Source organism: Aedes albopictus, chromosome 3 (genome assembly GCF_035046485.1).
Source record: "Aedes albopictus strain Foshan chromosome 3, AalbF5, whole genome shotgun sequence".
Classification (NCBI taxonomy): Eukaryota; Metazoa; Arthropoda; class Insecta; order Diptera; family Culicidae; genus Aedes; species Aedes albopictus.
In genome coordinates, this window is record NC_085138.1 from 284,922,575 (window position 1) to 284,937,740 (window position 15,166).

At 43.5% G+C, this 15,166-nt stretch overlaps 1 protein-coding gene across 4 annotated transcripts in view; it reads right to left on the reverse strand.

Moving 5' to 3' along the window:
- The window catches only part of LOC109405805 (A disintegrin and metalloproteinase with thrombospondin motifs like), a 527,110-nt gene that overhangs the window by 137,419 nt on the left and 374,525 nt on the right, over nucleotides 1-15,166 (reverse strand). For all 4 annotated transcript variants that reach the window (XM_062861143.1, XM_062861142.1, XM_062861144.1 and 1 more), the window contains one exon: nucleotides 2,667-2,802. In XM_062861143.1, coding sequence (XP_062717127.1) covers nucleotides 2,667-2,802 — 136 coding nt within the window. The remainder of the gene's footprint in view (nucleotides 1-2,666; nucleotides 2,803-15,166) is intronic.

A 15,166-nucleotide genomic window follows, 5' to 3' on the forward strand; every position in this document is an offset into this window, starting at 1 on the left:
TCGATGACCATGCCACGGGACTCAATCCCGTTAGTACGCTGGATAGCGAACCTATCATGGCCCAGAACTGGTCCATCAGCCATCTGGGAGGGGGGGCTTCAAGAATTTGTTCTGTTTACTTCAATTTATCTTTTTAAAGCTTGAGTGTAGAATTAGCATTTAAGTTAAAATACACATTAATAAAAATAAAAAAAAAATATTTTTTTTTAAAGCTTTACTTTTTCTTGGCATAGCGCCCTAACTGGAGCAGAGCCTGTTTCTCAACTCTAAAAGATTTTTTCCGAATAATATACGAAGAAAAACACTCTTGAAGGAACCACTGGAGGAGTGTCTGGAGGAACTCCGAGGGGGTTCCTCCATTAATTTCTGCTGTGATTCCTCTAAAGATTGCTTCAAAATTTACTGAAGTGATTCCCCTAGGGAATTATGTAGATATTCCTCCCGAAATTCTTGGAGGGATGGCTTCTAGAATATATCCATGAAGTACTTCTAGCACTCCTCTAAAAGTTTCTGCAGGGATTCATCCGAAAATTGCTCCTGTAGTTCGCCCAGAGATTTTCTTACCATTCCTCTAAGAATTCCTCCAGAAAATCCAGTTGTGATTTCTTCAAAAATTCCTCAAAAGATTTTTTTCTATGATTACTAGAGAAATCCTTGGAGAAATGTATAAACGAATCACAGGAAGAGTTTCAAGAGGAATTTTTGGATAGACCTGGATAGACCTCATAGAATGCCTGTTGGGATTCCTTTAGATTTTTTTTTCTTGCGACTCCTCAAGAAATTTCTCAATAGAGTCCTCCAGGAATGCTTACTGGGATTTAACAAAAAATTCCTTTCGTAATTTCTTTAGAGATTTCTCCAGGGATCTCCTGAAATTCCTCCTGTGATTCCTCCAGGGATGCTTATAGAATTTTTTCCAGAATACTGCTCCTGTTGGATTCCTCTGGAATTTTCTGGCGGAGTCACCCCTTTTTGCCAAGATTGAGGATTCTTAGCTGAGGAGATTAGAACTTCTTGCTGGAGGACGTCCAAAAGCAAGTACTGGATAAATCCCAGCTGGAAATACTTAAAAGTCTTATCAAGAACACTTGGGGAAATCTGAGTAGGAATTTCTGAAGGAAGCACAGCAACATTACTGGACGAATCCCAGGAGCAATTTCTGGAGGAATCTTAACAAGAATTTCTGAAGGAATTCCAAGAGGGTTTCTTCAAAGATTTCAGCAGGAATTCTTCATGAACTCGCTTCAAGAATGATTGCTCCAATTACTTTAGACATTTCCCCGTGGAACTCACCATGATTCCGTCCTGGAGTTCCTTCAGCAATGTTTTTTCTAATACGAAGAAACTCATTCATCCACACCGAACTGTAAAACATATACAGGCACTCTTCGATATAACGTACAAAAAATAATTCTCTTTGTACGTTATATCGAAGTGTACGTTATATCGAAGCAGAGAAAAAAAATGATATTTTTTATTCTAGTGTTGATGTATTCCACGTGAAATTAACCTTAAATAATGATTTCAGTGAAATTCACAAAACCAATAATGAAAAACACGAGTTTTCACGAAAAAGCAATTTCGTTTTTTGTGTTTCGATATAACGTACATTTTGCGATAAAGGCTAATGCAGTTGATGTTGTTTTCTCATCGATGAAGATCGATGAAATCTCTGATCATTTCGTTCGTTCGTTCTGACTCAGACTTGCACGGCTTAGTGGCTACATATGTTTCATTTTACAACACCTTAAAATACCATTAACAATAAAGTTGCAACATACATCGGCTCCATTATGCGTTATGATGGCTGATCCAAGGCTCACGAAATAAACAAATGAAAACATCTCCAATGCAAGACTTAAGAAAATATTCCCTTTGAACTGAGCCTTTTGTAATAAACAAGTTATGGGTAGTACGCAGATCGCAAGAAATTTCTTGGGCTATCTCGATGCATGTAAAATACAGTCAAGGAATCGCTCAAGAACTAAGCAAACGTCGCTTTATTCCGGATGCTACTACGGAACTGAAACGAAACGGCAAACCAAATGGGGCTTGCTGTGTTAAATTTTTGACTATTCTGGTCACGGAAAATAATGCACTGAACAAAAATTACTTGAGCGATTCCTTTGGAAGTGCATATCTCGCATAAATCAACAAAAAGATCAGTATTGCGCTTTGCGCAGTTAAAAGTGCGACGATGAAGTGCGGAATCTCAAATTAAAGTGCGATTTGGTGTCAGATCGTTTCGGTGTCTTCATCGCACTTATTCATTAGCTCATGATGAATAAGTGCGGTGAAGACACCGGAACGATTTGATGCAATATCGCACTTTTATTTAAGATTCCGCACTCTGTCGCAGTCCAGTTTGCAACGCAATAAACTATAATGAAATCAATACGATGTCTATAATTTGTGGATAGAATGGAAGGAAAGAAGGAAGGAAGGAAGGAAGGAAGAAAGGAAGAAAGGAAGGAAGGAAGGAAGAAAGGAAGGAAGGAAGGAAGGAAGGAAGGAAGGAAGGAAGGAAGGAAAGTAGTTTTCGTTTGACTTGTTTTTCACTCCTTCATACGTCAGAGATAGTTTCTTGAGGGAAATGACATCATGTGCCAATAATACGTAAAACACGCTTTTCGATCGTTAATATAATATTAGACAGTAGAACTCACCGTAATCGCTCGCATGGTCGTTGTGTTCCTCTGACACGGTTCGCTTATAAATAACATGATGAACACTACCGTCCTCCGCCCGGGAGATGTCGGTTGGCACTGGTTTTATCACAAGTTCATGTCCTATACTACCCTCCTGCAATGAGAAAGAAAAAAAAAAGCACCTCGTTAGTTGCGGTGGAAAAATCCCACGAAATCGATCATCATCGGTGAGAGGCTTCATTCTGAAAGTGGCGGCTGTTCTGCACTGACTGGGGGGAACAAGAATCATTGCAAGGTCGTCAAGTGGCGATGGGTGTCCTTCAGTTTTCCCTCCGCGAGCATAGTACGTAATCCGGTGAACCGGTAGAAGAGATTGTATTATTTAACCCTAGTCAGACAACGGTGACAGGACGTCCTTGCACGATTACGGCATATCGAGAATCACGGCACTCTTTAATTAGCGGAATGTGTGGAGGAACAAACTTCATCGAAGCGGTTTCGCAAGCTCTGTGGGAGATCTGTTCGCGCTTCTTTTTAAAGTTGCGGATCTATTCATAGGAAGCCAAAAGATCATGCGATGTGCTGCGTGATCCGCGCCAGTTGCGGTCAGACGTGTGTGAAATATCTAGCGATTGGGACGCCTGCCTGCGTCTCCGAGACTCTAAGATCAACGAACCGAAAAATTGAAACACTCATTTACCATATTGGAGAGGGGGATGTTTAAATCGATTCTAGGTGCTGGATGGAAGATGATCTTGTGTGTGCATCATTTAGCCAGCGGTTAAATGGAAACGGTATCAATTTCTTGGCTGCGGGGTGGCGCGGTGGATGATCTCGTGCCAGACCAAGACAACCCGAATGATTTATTGACATGAAGGTAACTGGGGGCAGTGCTGTGATGGATGGGGCTTGCGAAATGGTTGCGTCTCGAAATGACGACGATATGTGGCAGCATGGGAGATCGTGATCTTGATTGAATCACTCACCGTTGCTGGTGATGTGCGGTGATGGTCTATTAGCGATCGTTTGCGAGTTTTATTTTTTGTGAAGCAGATTTGCAAATTAGGTGATGGATATCTTCGGAGGTGAATCGATGCAATCGGAAGAATGGATCTCTGCGCGAAAAGGTTAATTGGAAGCGTGAGAAATGCAGGTGATGGGTTGACTTTTGGATTCTTGAGGTTAAGTGAGGGTTATTTATGTGTGGTTGGTATTATTATATATTGGCATTTAAATTATTGGCAACAGAACTCGTAAAGAAAGAATGGCACGATGACAGAATACATAAACACAATCATCAATCAAGCGTCGATTACCAGTATGAGTATAGTATGATATCAAATCAAGATAAAAGTGGTTCAACAATGTTTCTCCATAATACACGGTTCGTGGCTGCCGCTCTCCATCGTCAGTAACGCCCAATGCTGGCTAAGTCACGCTCCACCTGGTCGCCCATCGTGCTCTCTGCGCTCTACGCCTTCTCGTTCCAACCGGATAAGTCGCGAACGTCAACTTCGCGACGTATACAGGATGTACACAGGATTGTTGTCCGGCATCCTTGCAACATGCCCTGTCCACTAGGCCTGTCCAGCTTTTCAAAAATGTTCTCTGATTCTCAAGTCCACCCCCATATTTTGATTGGCATCCTGAAAGAAGCAACTGGTCAAAATTTCAGCCAGATCCATTGAAATTAAGAGGTGCATCAAATCAATTTTGTGTTTTTCGACTATTTTTGAACTTCAAAAAATCATAACTACGCTAAAACATGTCAAAACTTTATTCTATTGGAAGAAATTGAAAGCTATACTTGTTGGCTACAACTTCTCCAAACAACGTGTACCAATAAAATTGAAGGAAACATGTGTAATTATCACATTTGTGATCAGAAAAACCTTAAAAAGTTGATTTTTTAATAGATTTCGTTCTGGAATATCCTAATATACGTAATAAGTTTGATATTTTAAAACGGCATCATATTCTCTCATGTTTTTGGGTTATTTGCTTCTTTGACACTAATGCTGTAGGAGTTGAGCAAAAAATATTAAAATTCGGGAAAGCCAAATGTAGCCTAAAAACTAGCTTTTCGGAGGCAATCACGTTGTGGCGCGAAATGGTACTGAACGTAGTAGCTTTGCTTCCTTGTAGTTTGCCTAGGCTACCCCCTACTACGGGTGATAACAAACAAGCGTGATGACAGGTGTTGGCTATCATATCAGTGCTGACGCGATGCCACTTTTTGCGCGCCAAAGCGTGATTACACCCGAAAAGCTAGTTTTTAGGCCACATTTGGCTTTCACGAATTTTAGTAATTTTTGCTCAACTCCTACAGCATTAGTGTCAAAGAAGCAAATAACCAAAAAACATTGGAGAATATGATGCCGTTTTGAAATATCCAACTTATCACGTATATTAGGGTGTTCCAGAACGAAATCTATCAAAAAATCAACTTTTTAAGGTTTTTCTGATTACAAATGTGATGATTACACATGTTTCCTTCAATTTTATAGGCAGTGTCCACCGTATCCTTCCGGCTTTGGCCACCTTCTGGATGCTGGATTCGCCGTAAAGTTCATCTAGCTCGAAGTTTATCCTTCTCCGCCACATACCATTCTCCTACACATCGCCGAAGATCGTCCTTAACACACGTCGCTCGAAAACTCCGAGTACTTGCAGGTCCTCCTCGAGCATGGTCCATGTCTCGGTTCCGTAGCAGACCACCGGTCTTATAATCAGCGTCTTGTACATGGTGCCCTTGGTGCGTGGGTGAATCTTTATAGACCGCAGCTTCTTCTGGAGCCCATAGAACGCACGACTTTAATGGATGATGCGCATTCGTATTTCACGGCTAGTCAGCCGTCTGTAAGGATGTTGTCAGCCGGCTGTAAGGATCCGAGGTAGACGAATTCCTCAATCCTCTGGTAGTGTTCGGTTTCGCCTACCAGCATGTACTTTGTTTTTGGAGCATTCACCACCAGTCCGACCTTTGCTGCCTCGCATTTCAGGCGGGTGTACACTGTACAGCTCTGCCACCGTTCCAAATGTCCATGTCGCAAAGCAATAAAATTGACCGGATTTTGTGAAAATCGTTCCACGGCTGTTGAGCCCGGCTCGTCGCATCACACCTTCCAGAGCGATGTTGAAGAGTAGGTATGAGAGTCCATCACCTTGTCGCAGTTCCCGGCGACATTCCAATGAAATTGATAGTTTACCCGAAACCCTTTACGCAGCTTTGCACACCGTCCATCGTTGCTTTAATCAGTCTAGTCAGCTTCCCAGGTAAGCCGTTTTCGTTCATGATTCTCAATTTGATAACTTCCCACGAACGCATTCGTTTTATGTGACAGACGACGGAAGATGATCTGGGATAGCACTTTGTAGGCAGCATTCAAAATAGTGATCACTCTGAAGTTCTCACATTCCAAATGGCCACCTTTCTTGTGAATGAGGTAGATTACCCCTTCCTTCCACTCCTCCGGTAGCTGTTCCGTTTCCCAGATCCTGATTATCAGCTGATTCAAACAGGTGGCCAACTTTTCTGGGCCCATCTTGATGTGTTCAGCTGTAATACCATCCTTACCAGCTGCTTTGTTAGTTTTGAGCTGATGAATGGCATCCTTAACTTCCCTCAGCATGGGAGTTGGATCATTTCCGTCCTCCACTGCACTGGCGTCGTCGTTTCTTCCGTTGCCGTGGGCTCCCGTGCCTACGTTCTCCACGCCGTTCAGGTGCTGATCGAAGTGCTGCTTCCACCTTTCGATCACCTCACGTCCGTCCGTCAAGAGGCCTCCGTCTTTACCCTGCATATTTTGGCTCGCGGCACGAAGCCGTTGCGGGATGCGTTGAGCTTCTGATAGAACTTCCGTGATTCTTGGGAACGGCACAGCAGTTCCATTTCTTCACATTCCGCTTCTTCCAGGAGGCGCTTTTTCTCCCGAAAGAGGCGGGTCTGCTGTTTCCGCTTCTGTTTATAACGTTCCACGTTCTGGCGAGTCTCTTGCTGCAGCATTACCGCCCTCGCTGCGTTCTTCTCCTCCAAAACCGTTCTGCACTCTTCGTCGAACCATTCGTTCCGTCGATTCCGTCCCACTTACCCGATGGTGCTCTCGGCTGCTTTCACTGCACTCCAGCAGTCCTCTAGAGGGGCCACTTCGAGCTCGCCCTCGTCTGGCAACGCGACTTCGAGATTCTGCGCGTATGCTGTGGCGACATACGGTTGCTTTAGTCGCTCTTGGTTGTACCGTGGCGATCGCCGGTACCGTACATTGTTGATGACGGAGAGTTTTGGGCGCAGTTTGACCATAACCAGATAGTGGACGGAGTCGATGTTGGCGCCACGATAGGTCCTGACGTCGATAATGTCGAAGAAGTGCCGTCCGTCAATCAGAACGTGGTCGATTTGAGATTCCATCTGCTGTGGTGATCTCCAGGTGTAACGATAAGGGAGGCTGTGTTGAAAAAAGGTGCTACGTATGGCCATATTTTTGGAGGCGGCGAAGTCAATGAGTCGTAGGCCGTTTTCGTTCGTCTGCTGGTGGGTGCTGAACTTACCAATCGTCGATCTGAATTCCTCCTCCTGGCCTACCTGAGCGTTCAAATCTCCTATGATGATCTTGACGTGGTGGCTTGGGCAGCGATCGTACTCGCGTTCGAGCTGCGCGTAAAATGCGTCCTTGTCATCATCAGTGCTTCCGGAGTGTGGGCTGTGCACGTCTATTATGCTGATGTTGAAGAATCGGCCCTTGATCCTCAACCTGCACATTCTTCCGTTGATCGGCCACCAACCGATCACGCGCCTCTGCATATCACCCATCACGATGAAAGCTGTATGGTATGATTTTATTTTATTTATTTACAGTCTTCGATTATGGAATCGTACAGACTAAAACTTAATTACTAATTCTGGTCTTAAACACATTTTTGGACAAGTTAAAATCATACAAATGATACACTACATTAAAGGACTGACAGCACACATCGATTGGGTTTTGCTGGCCGTATAGCGTGCGATTTGTCCCGCGCCTGAAGAAAACAATTTGCCGCGTTCTTCACACTGGAGCATTGATGCGAAGTCTTGCTAGGAGCTCGGCACAGTCAATGTTGTTCTCTAGCAGGTCGAAAACAAAGAGTCTCTGTAGATACGTTCTCCTTGTTGCCAACGTCGGGAGGTCGATTAGTGCACATCGATTTTCGTATGGCGGAAGGTTCATCCTGTCTCTCCACGGTAGTCTTCGAAGTGCAAATCTGACAAACGCCTTCTGGACACGTTCAATCCGATTGATGTGTGTAGCATGATATGGACTCCAAACAATTACGCTGTATTCCAAAATGCTGCGAATCAGGCTGACGTATATGGCTTTCAAGCAGTAAACATCGTTGAAATCCCGAGTGTTTCGCTTGACTAGACCGAGGATTGCGTATGCCTTGGCTACTACCAAGGATATGTGCTCCGTAAATCGCAGCTTAGTGTCCAGAGTAATACCAAGATCTTTGACGCTCGATACTCTTTCCAGCGCACAGTTCCGCAACGTGTACGAGAAGACTATAGGAGAGAAAAGTCGAGTAAAGGTGATAACGCTGCATTTTTGCACATTCACCTCCATCCCATTTCTGTGACACCAGTCCACCACTTGTTCGACATCCGCTTGCAGTGCGCAGCAATCCAGTGCTGATGACACTACTCGAAAGATTTTGAGATCGTCCGCATACATACTTTTGAATGATTTCAGCTCACCACAAAGATCGTTCACGAAGAGTATGAAGAGCAGAGGACCGAGATGACTGCCTTGAGGCACACCGGACGTGATGTGAAAAGATTCGGATTTAACAGCCCCCAATCTAACAGAAGCACGACGATTCTGCAGGTAAGAAGCAATCCAACCAGTCACCCAATCAGGAAATCCCATTCGTCTCAACTTCTCAACCGCTAGTAGGTGTGGTACTCGGTCGAACGCTTTCGAGAAATCAATGTACACTGCATCGATCTGTTTACGTTTTTCTATGAGGTTTGTTAGCATGGTCACATACGTCATAAGATTTGTGGTCGTTGATCGTTTTTTGACGAAGCCATGCTGGTCCACGTCAATGATATTCTTTACCGCTGGGTAGAGAAAATCCAACACCATGCTCTCGAAAACCTTCGGCAGGCAGTTTAGAATCGAAATCCCTCTATAGTTTCGGACGTCATGAACATTTCCGGATTTGTGGATGGGTGTTATCAACGCCTCTTTCCACCGTGACGGAAACGTGCTTTCCCGGAGTGAACGATTAAATAGCTGAGCGACCGGAGCAGCTAACGAAGAAGAACACTCTTTGATGAACAACGGAGGTAATCCGTCTGAACCAGGACCCTTGCAGCTGTCGATACCACGTAGTTTGATGCGGACGTCTTGTTGATCGAAGGCAGCTATCGGCAAGTTGAGATCGAAACTCTGCAGTCTATTAAGGTACGACTCATCCAAAGGTGGTGAGTTATTACTTAACACACTTTGGAAGAACGACGCAAAAAGACTTGCAGATTCCAACGGCGAGGTCGATGAATCTCCAAGATAGTTGACGGTTTGAGGAATTCCACTGGAAGCAGTACGATTCCGAAGATAACTCCAGAACTGTTTCGGGTTGTCCTTCATGTTGCCCTCGATGCGATAAATGTACGATTGAAAGCGTGATACGTTCAAAGAACTAAATTGGCATTCTAATTCGCGTACCACAGCTTTGCTCTCGTCACTTCTCGATCGAAAAAATCGTCTCCGTGCCTTTCGTAGCCGGTTCCGAAGATTTCGCAGCTCTCCGTTTCACCAGGGTTGTCTACTTCCGCTTTTTCGTGATTGCACTTTCAAAGGAACGTGTTGTCGAAGAATAGAATCCAATTCACTATAGAGTTTGTCCACAGCTTCGTCCAAATTGTTCAGATTCAAATTCTCACGCCAGTTGACTTGTGAAATTGCAACATTCAGCTCATCAAAATCACAATTAGTGAAATCGTAAACCACAGTTGAAATATCGTTGTCGAAAGTGGCTTGTAGGTCTTCAATGATCATAACAAAAGGCTTATGATGAGGGTCAACTCTCATCAATGGTATAGGAGGTTCAACTATTTCACAAGCGGTGGCATTATTCACGAACGCCAAGTCGAGCAGTCTTCCGTTGTCGTTTGAAAGGCAGTTTACTTGTTGCAATCCTGAAGCGATGACATTTTCCACCAACGATAATTCCTGTTCGGAGGATGCATTCACTGGGATAAAACTACTGACGTCATCATCGAGGTGCCAGTTGAGGAAAGGCAAATTGTAGTCACCCAGAACTACAACCCTGTCGCGAGCACCTATCTGACTATACAGATCATTGATACACGTAGCATGCTGTTCATATAGTTCGAGCTCAGTGTTGGGAGGGAGATAAATTGCACAAACTACGAGAGACACATCTTCAACAGTTGCGCGTATGGCTACCTGCTCTAGACGGTCAGCCCCAACGAAGTCGATAACATTACTCGTAATATTCTTTTTGATACCAATCAAAACACCACCACCACGAAGGCGCTCGCTGGTAAGCACATTTCGATCACGACGATAGATCACATACTCATCGGTCAGCTCGGAATCCAATACATTCTCATTAAGCCAAGTTTCCGTAAGCACTACGACGTCGTAATCGCAGACAGACAAAGCGGCGAAGAGTTCGTTCGTTTTCGTTCTCAATCCTCTTACGTTTTGGTAGTATACCGTGATCGAAGGCTTAGATAGGTTCTGCGAATTGCCGAGATTCAAGTTCATGTGAGCGGAGTTTTGTAGCGTGAAAAAATTCGTCGCATTCGGTGATGATGGTATGGTATGGTATGATTACCTCTAAACGTTCGCACCATGGATCCTGTCCAACACGCCTCCTGCAGCGCTACGATGCCGAACCCGCGGTCCTTCAGTAGATCGGCGAGTAGGCGGGTCCTCCCAATGAAGTTTAGAGATCGGCAGTTCTACGTACCAAGTTTCCAATCGCAAGTCCTTTTTGTTCGCTGGGGTCGTTGCCGTTGGTCTCGGTTCGTATTAAATATTCTGTCGCTGATTTTCCATTACAATGGTTTTTTTACGGCTGGCTCGTAGGGCCTGACACCAACCCCCTAATTTCCGGAGGAACATAGTGCACAGTTGAGCTTAGAGTCCTTCCCTGGCACTCGGACGTAGATCAGCCGCCCCTTACATGGCACAATGGTCCACGAAACAGATTTACGAGGAAAGATGCATTCATCGCCTTCAAATTATTTTCTAGATTAATATGGTCTTCTACAAAGTTGTTCCTAAAATAAGGCCCTCTTTTCAAAATACATGAAAATTAGGGTGGTCCATATTTTCAAAGAAATTGGGACCCAACCTTTTTTATTTGCGAGAATAACTATATACATTCTTCGGCAAAGTTGTAGATCTATCAATTTTGAGCAAGTTTGCTGAAGACACTTTTTATGTAGCTTTAAAATTGACCGATCTAGAGGTATTTTTCTGAATAAGCTTAGGGTGGTTCAAGAAAAACCGGTTTTCTGGCGTTAACTTTTTCAGTTTCGATTTGTCATCAAAGTCGCCCAAGAAACACTTGTAGAGCATTTAAAAACGCGTCGTTTTGTGCGCTGAGATGGTCGTTATCTCTTTTAGTTCAAAAGTTACAGGCATTTTTCTTGAAAAATCATAGTTCTTTAAAAAGGTGTTCTGACGCGTTGGGGCAAACATAATAAATATCTTTTGCCCGCATTCGAAAGAAGAAATATTGTTATAAAACATATCACAAAATTAGAGGGGTGTTATTTTTGTAACTCAAGTGAAAAATACTTGAAAAGTGTCTATTTTTTCTAGAAAATCATCCATATCTTTTGAACGGAATGACGTAGCAACATTCTCAGCGCACGGAAATGTGCGTTTTTTAAAGCTCCAAAAATGGTTTTTAGACAACTTTGATGAGGAATTTGAAACAAAAAAGATAAAGCGTTTCAACTGTTTTGACCAAATTTGGAGCATTTTCCCATAGTTTTCATAGGGTGACGCCAGAACAAATCGTTTTATGGTTTTATCTTTTTTGTTTCAAATTTCTCGTCAAAGTCGCCTAAGAACCACTTTTAGAGCTTCCAAAAACCCGCATTTTCGTGCGCTGAGAATGTTGCTTGCTACGTCATTCCGTTCAAAAGATATTGATGATTTTTTAGAAAAAAAATAGGCACTTTTCAAGTATTTTGCACTTGAGCTACAAAAATAACACCCCTACCCCTCTAATTTTTTGATATTTTTTATAACAATATTTCTTCTTTCGAATGTGGGCAAAAGATATTTTTTATGTTTGCCCCAACCCGTCATAACACCTTTTTAAAGAACTATGATTTTTTAAGAAAAACGCCTGTAACTTTTGAACCAAAAGAGATATCGACCATCTCAGCGCACGAAACGACGCGTCTTCAAATGCTCTACATGTGTTTCTTGGGCGTCTTTGATGAAAAATCGAAACTGAAAAAGTTAACGCCAGAAAACCGGTTTTTCTTGAACCACCCTAAGCTTATTCAGAAAAATACCTCTAGATCGGTCAATTTTAAAGCTACATAAAAAGTGTCTTCAGCAAACTTGCTCAAAATTGGTAGATCTACAACTTTTCCAAAAAATGTATACAGTTATTCTTGTAAATAAAAAAGTTTGGTTCCCAATTTCTTTGAAAATATGGACCACCCTAATTTTAATGTATATTGAAAAGAGGGCCTTATTTCTAGGAACAACTTTGTAGAAGACCATATTAATCTAGAAAATCATTTGAAGGCGTTGAATGCATCTTTCCTCGTAAATCTGGTTCGTGGAGCACTGTGCATGGGGATCAGACGCTGTTGTGAGCCGCTCCTCCTTGAGAACAGACGCTCAGGTTTGCCCAAGCAAACCACCGGGGTTGGTTACCCGATCTTCCCTAAGGTTGCTCATAGTTTCCGGCCGGTACCGCGTGGAGGTAGGGATAGGAGTTGCTGGGCAGAGACTAGTGGATCACAATGGGATCTGAATTGCGCAGCATACCCAGGCTTTACCGTGCCACACCATTGCGTTAGCGTTCGTTAATTACGAAAAAGCTGTCGACCTTCTCAAGCAAGAGCGTCCCGAAGGAAAGCATCAGCCTCATTGAAGCACAGTACGAGGCATTTTCATGCAGAGTAGTGTCCAATGGCGTCTTGTCCGTCAATAAGATCCAGCTTTACGGTAGCAGAGAATTTCGAACGGTTCTTGCCTGCTTCTTGGTGACGCCGGTGGTGACACCAATATCGACATTGATACAGGTACACGGATCAAGAAGGCAAGAGCTGCTTAAGCGATTTGAAGAAATGTAAGTTATGTATAGACAAACAGTTATGTAGTTTAGTCGATTCATTGTTGCTGTATGCTAGTGAAACCTAGTATGTATCATAGGAGAACAATCAGTGGCCGCAGGTTCTCACCAACAAATGCCTGCTGTATACAAATCGTGCACGGTGACCTCAAAACGGAATCTCTAAGGTGGACTCCATTGTCAACGTGACCCAAATGGTCCTACAATGGTGCAGTATCAAAGTCTGCAAACAAGCCGTCCTATAAATAGAACATGGCCAGATAAAACTGCATCATCACTGAAATTCGGGAAAGCAATAAGGAACCAATTTTAAATCTGTCGCTTGTTAATGCGAGTAACGATCACCTGATTTAAATGTACAGTACACCGAATGAATAACAATCCGCTTTGCCAACCAACAAAGGAGTCCCCACCATCTCTAATGTTTAGCACGACTAGACACGCGTCGCCTAGACGATAAATCCCATTCATTAGCATTGGGAGCCGCGAGATTGCTTCATCGTAGCTTGCAATCTCACATTCGATACCAATCGGTCATCCACCGATCCGGCGGTCGGCGGCATCCAGCGCATCCATCATACATAATCACCACTGCCTCACCACCAGCGCCAGCGCAGCGGTCCTAAACGAGTCACGTTCTAGGCTGCATTGCGCGCCGGCTGATTGCTGCAGCATCCGATTAAGTAATCCTTAGCATCCCTTATTCGAAGCAAACGGTACGCTAGCGGTATCGGCCGGCGGTTAGATTATGAAAAATGTAAACAGTTATTATCGAATCAGCCGGTCGTCCACAGCCAGCCTGTGGAGGCCGGCGAGCAGCTCGTTTCGTTTTGGCTGGATTACGAAGGAAATCCATCAGAAACCCATTTATCATTCGTTCGGAGAAAAAGAATAACGACTGTTGGGGATTGCTGCTGCACACACAATCATCATAGAAACCAAACAAGGAACTCGAAGAATGCATTGTTTCATCGTTGGGGCAAGCAATACCTGGTCGCAAAACGGCTATTAATTATGCATTGTGGTCGTCGCAGTCGCAGGCAGGTATATGGCTATATTCGACGTTGACGGAGACAGCGACGACGAAGTCGCGCTCGTCGCCAACGGATGGACAGACAATGTGTTTGGATGGGCGATTAGTTGGAAACAAACAGAAGAGAAGGAGAAAAACTAATCATGCATTAACTATTTACTAAATATGCAGTGAGCTTCGAGGTATAAGTAGCTGGTGCGGTGTGGTGCCTCTGTTCAGCGTTGTCGTGTTGAATCTTACAAGGACACCCAGACCAGTTGCGGTGTTGTCAGGCATCATTCGGCGAAGGCGGCGTGTAGGAATAACTGTTTGTTGCAATTCGTTAGGTTGGGGTCCTTAGCTTTTTCAAATTACGTTGCATTGCCAAAGTAAAGTTGTGATTCCCACGACAAAATATACAATGTTCTACAAAGTTGAGATAAAGTTCCAAATGATACTTTCTGGCTAAGTAGGGTGACAAAGGGTATTATCGGCAGGTTTGTCCTCTTCGTCAAGGGGGGGTTTTGTGGGCCAAATTGCCTGAAATTTGGGCACATAACTCAGCTTGATTGGGGAAGATTTGAGGCAAATTTTGAGATCAACAGGTTTCAAAAAACCCTCCATGACGAAGAGAACAAAACTGCCGAAAATACGTAAGTTCCCCTATGGCAAAAGTCAAAGTATGCTCGCGTGATTGTTTAGGTTCTATAAAGTTGGAAGGAATATCCAAAGCAGCTTTCAAGCTGCATAAGAGGCTCACGTTCAATTGAAATTTCTTACAAAAGCTCCAACAACGATCATTGTTAACCTCTTAACCTCTCAAGACGCACGTCTGATCGATCTCAAATCTGCACGACACTCGACGAGCAAAATTATTTTTTTAAAGTGTTATAGTTTTTACTACGACTTGCTTCCTGAAGGTTTACCTCATGACCGCACAGCGTCCTATTTATGGGACAGAACTTTTAAGAGCCAGTTCGCGAGAACCGCGACCCCCTTTCCAAGGGAAGTGGAATCGATGTTCTCCGATTGAGCTGAAATTTTCAGGATATGGTTTTCCATATAAAAGATGATATCTGGCCGATTTTCAGATTTTTCCGTTAGGGGGAAGTGGGGTAAAACAGCCCTCGAAGATTTCATGTCTAAAAATAGGTAAAATAACTAAAATCGC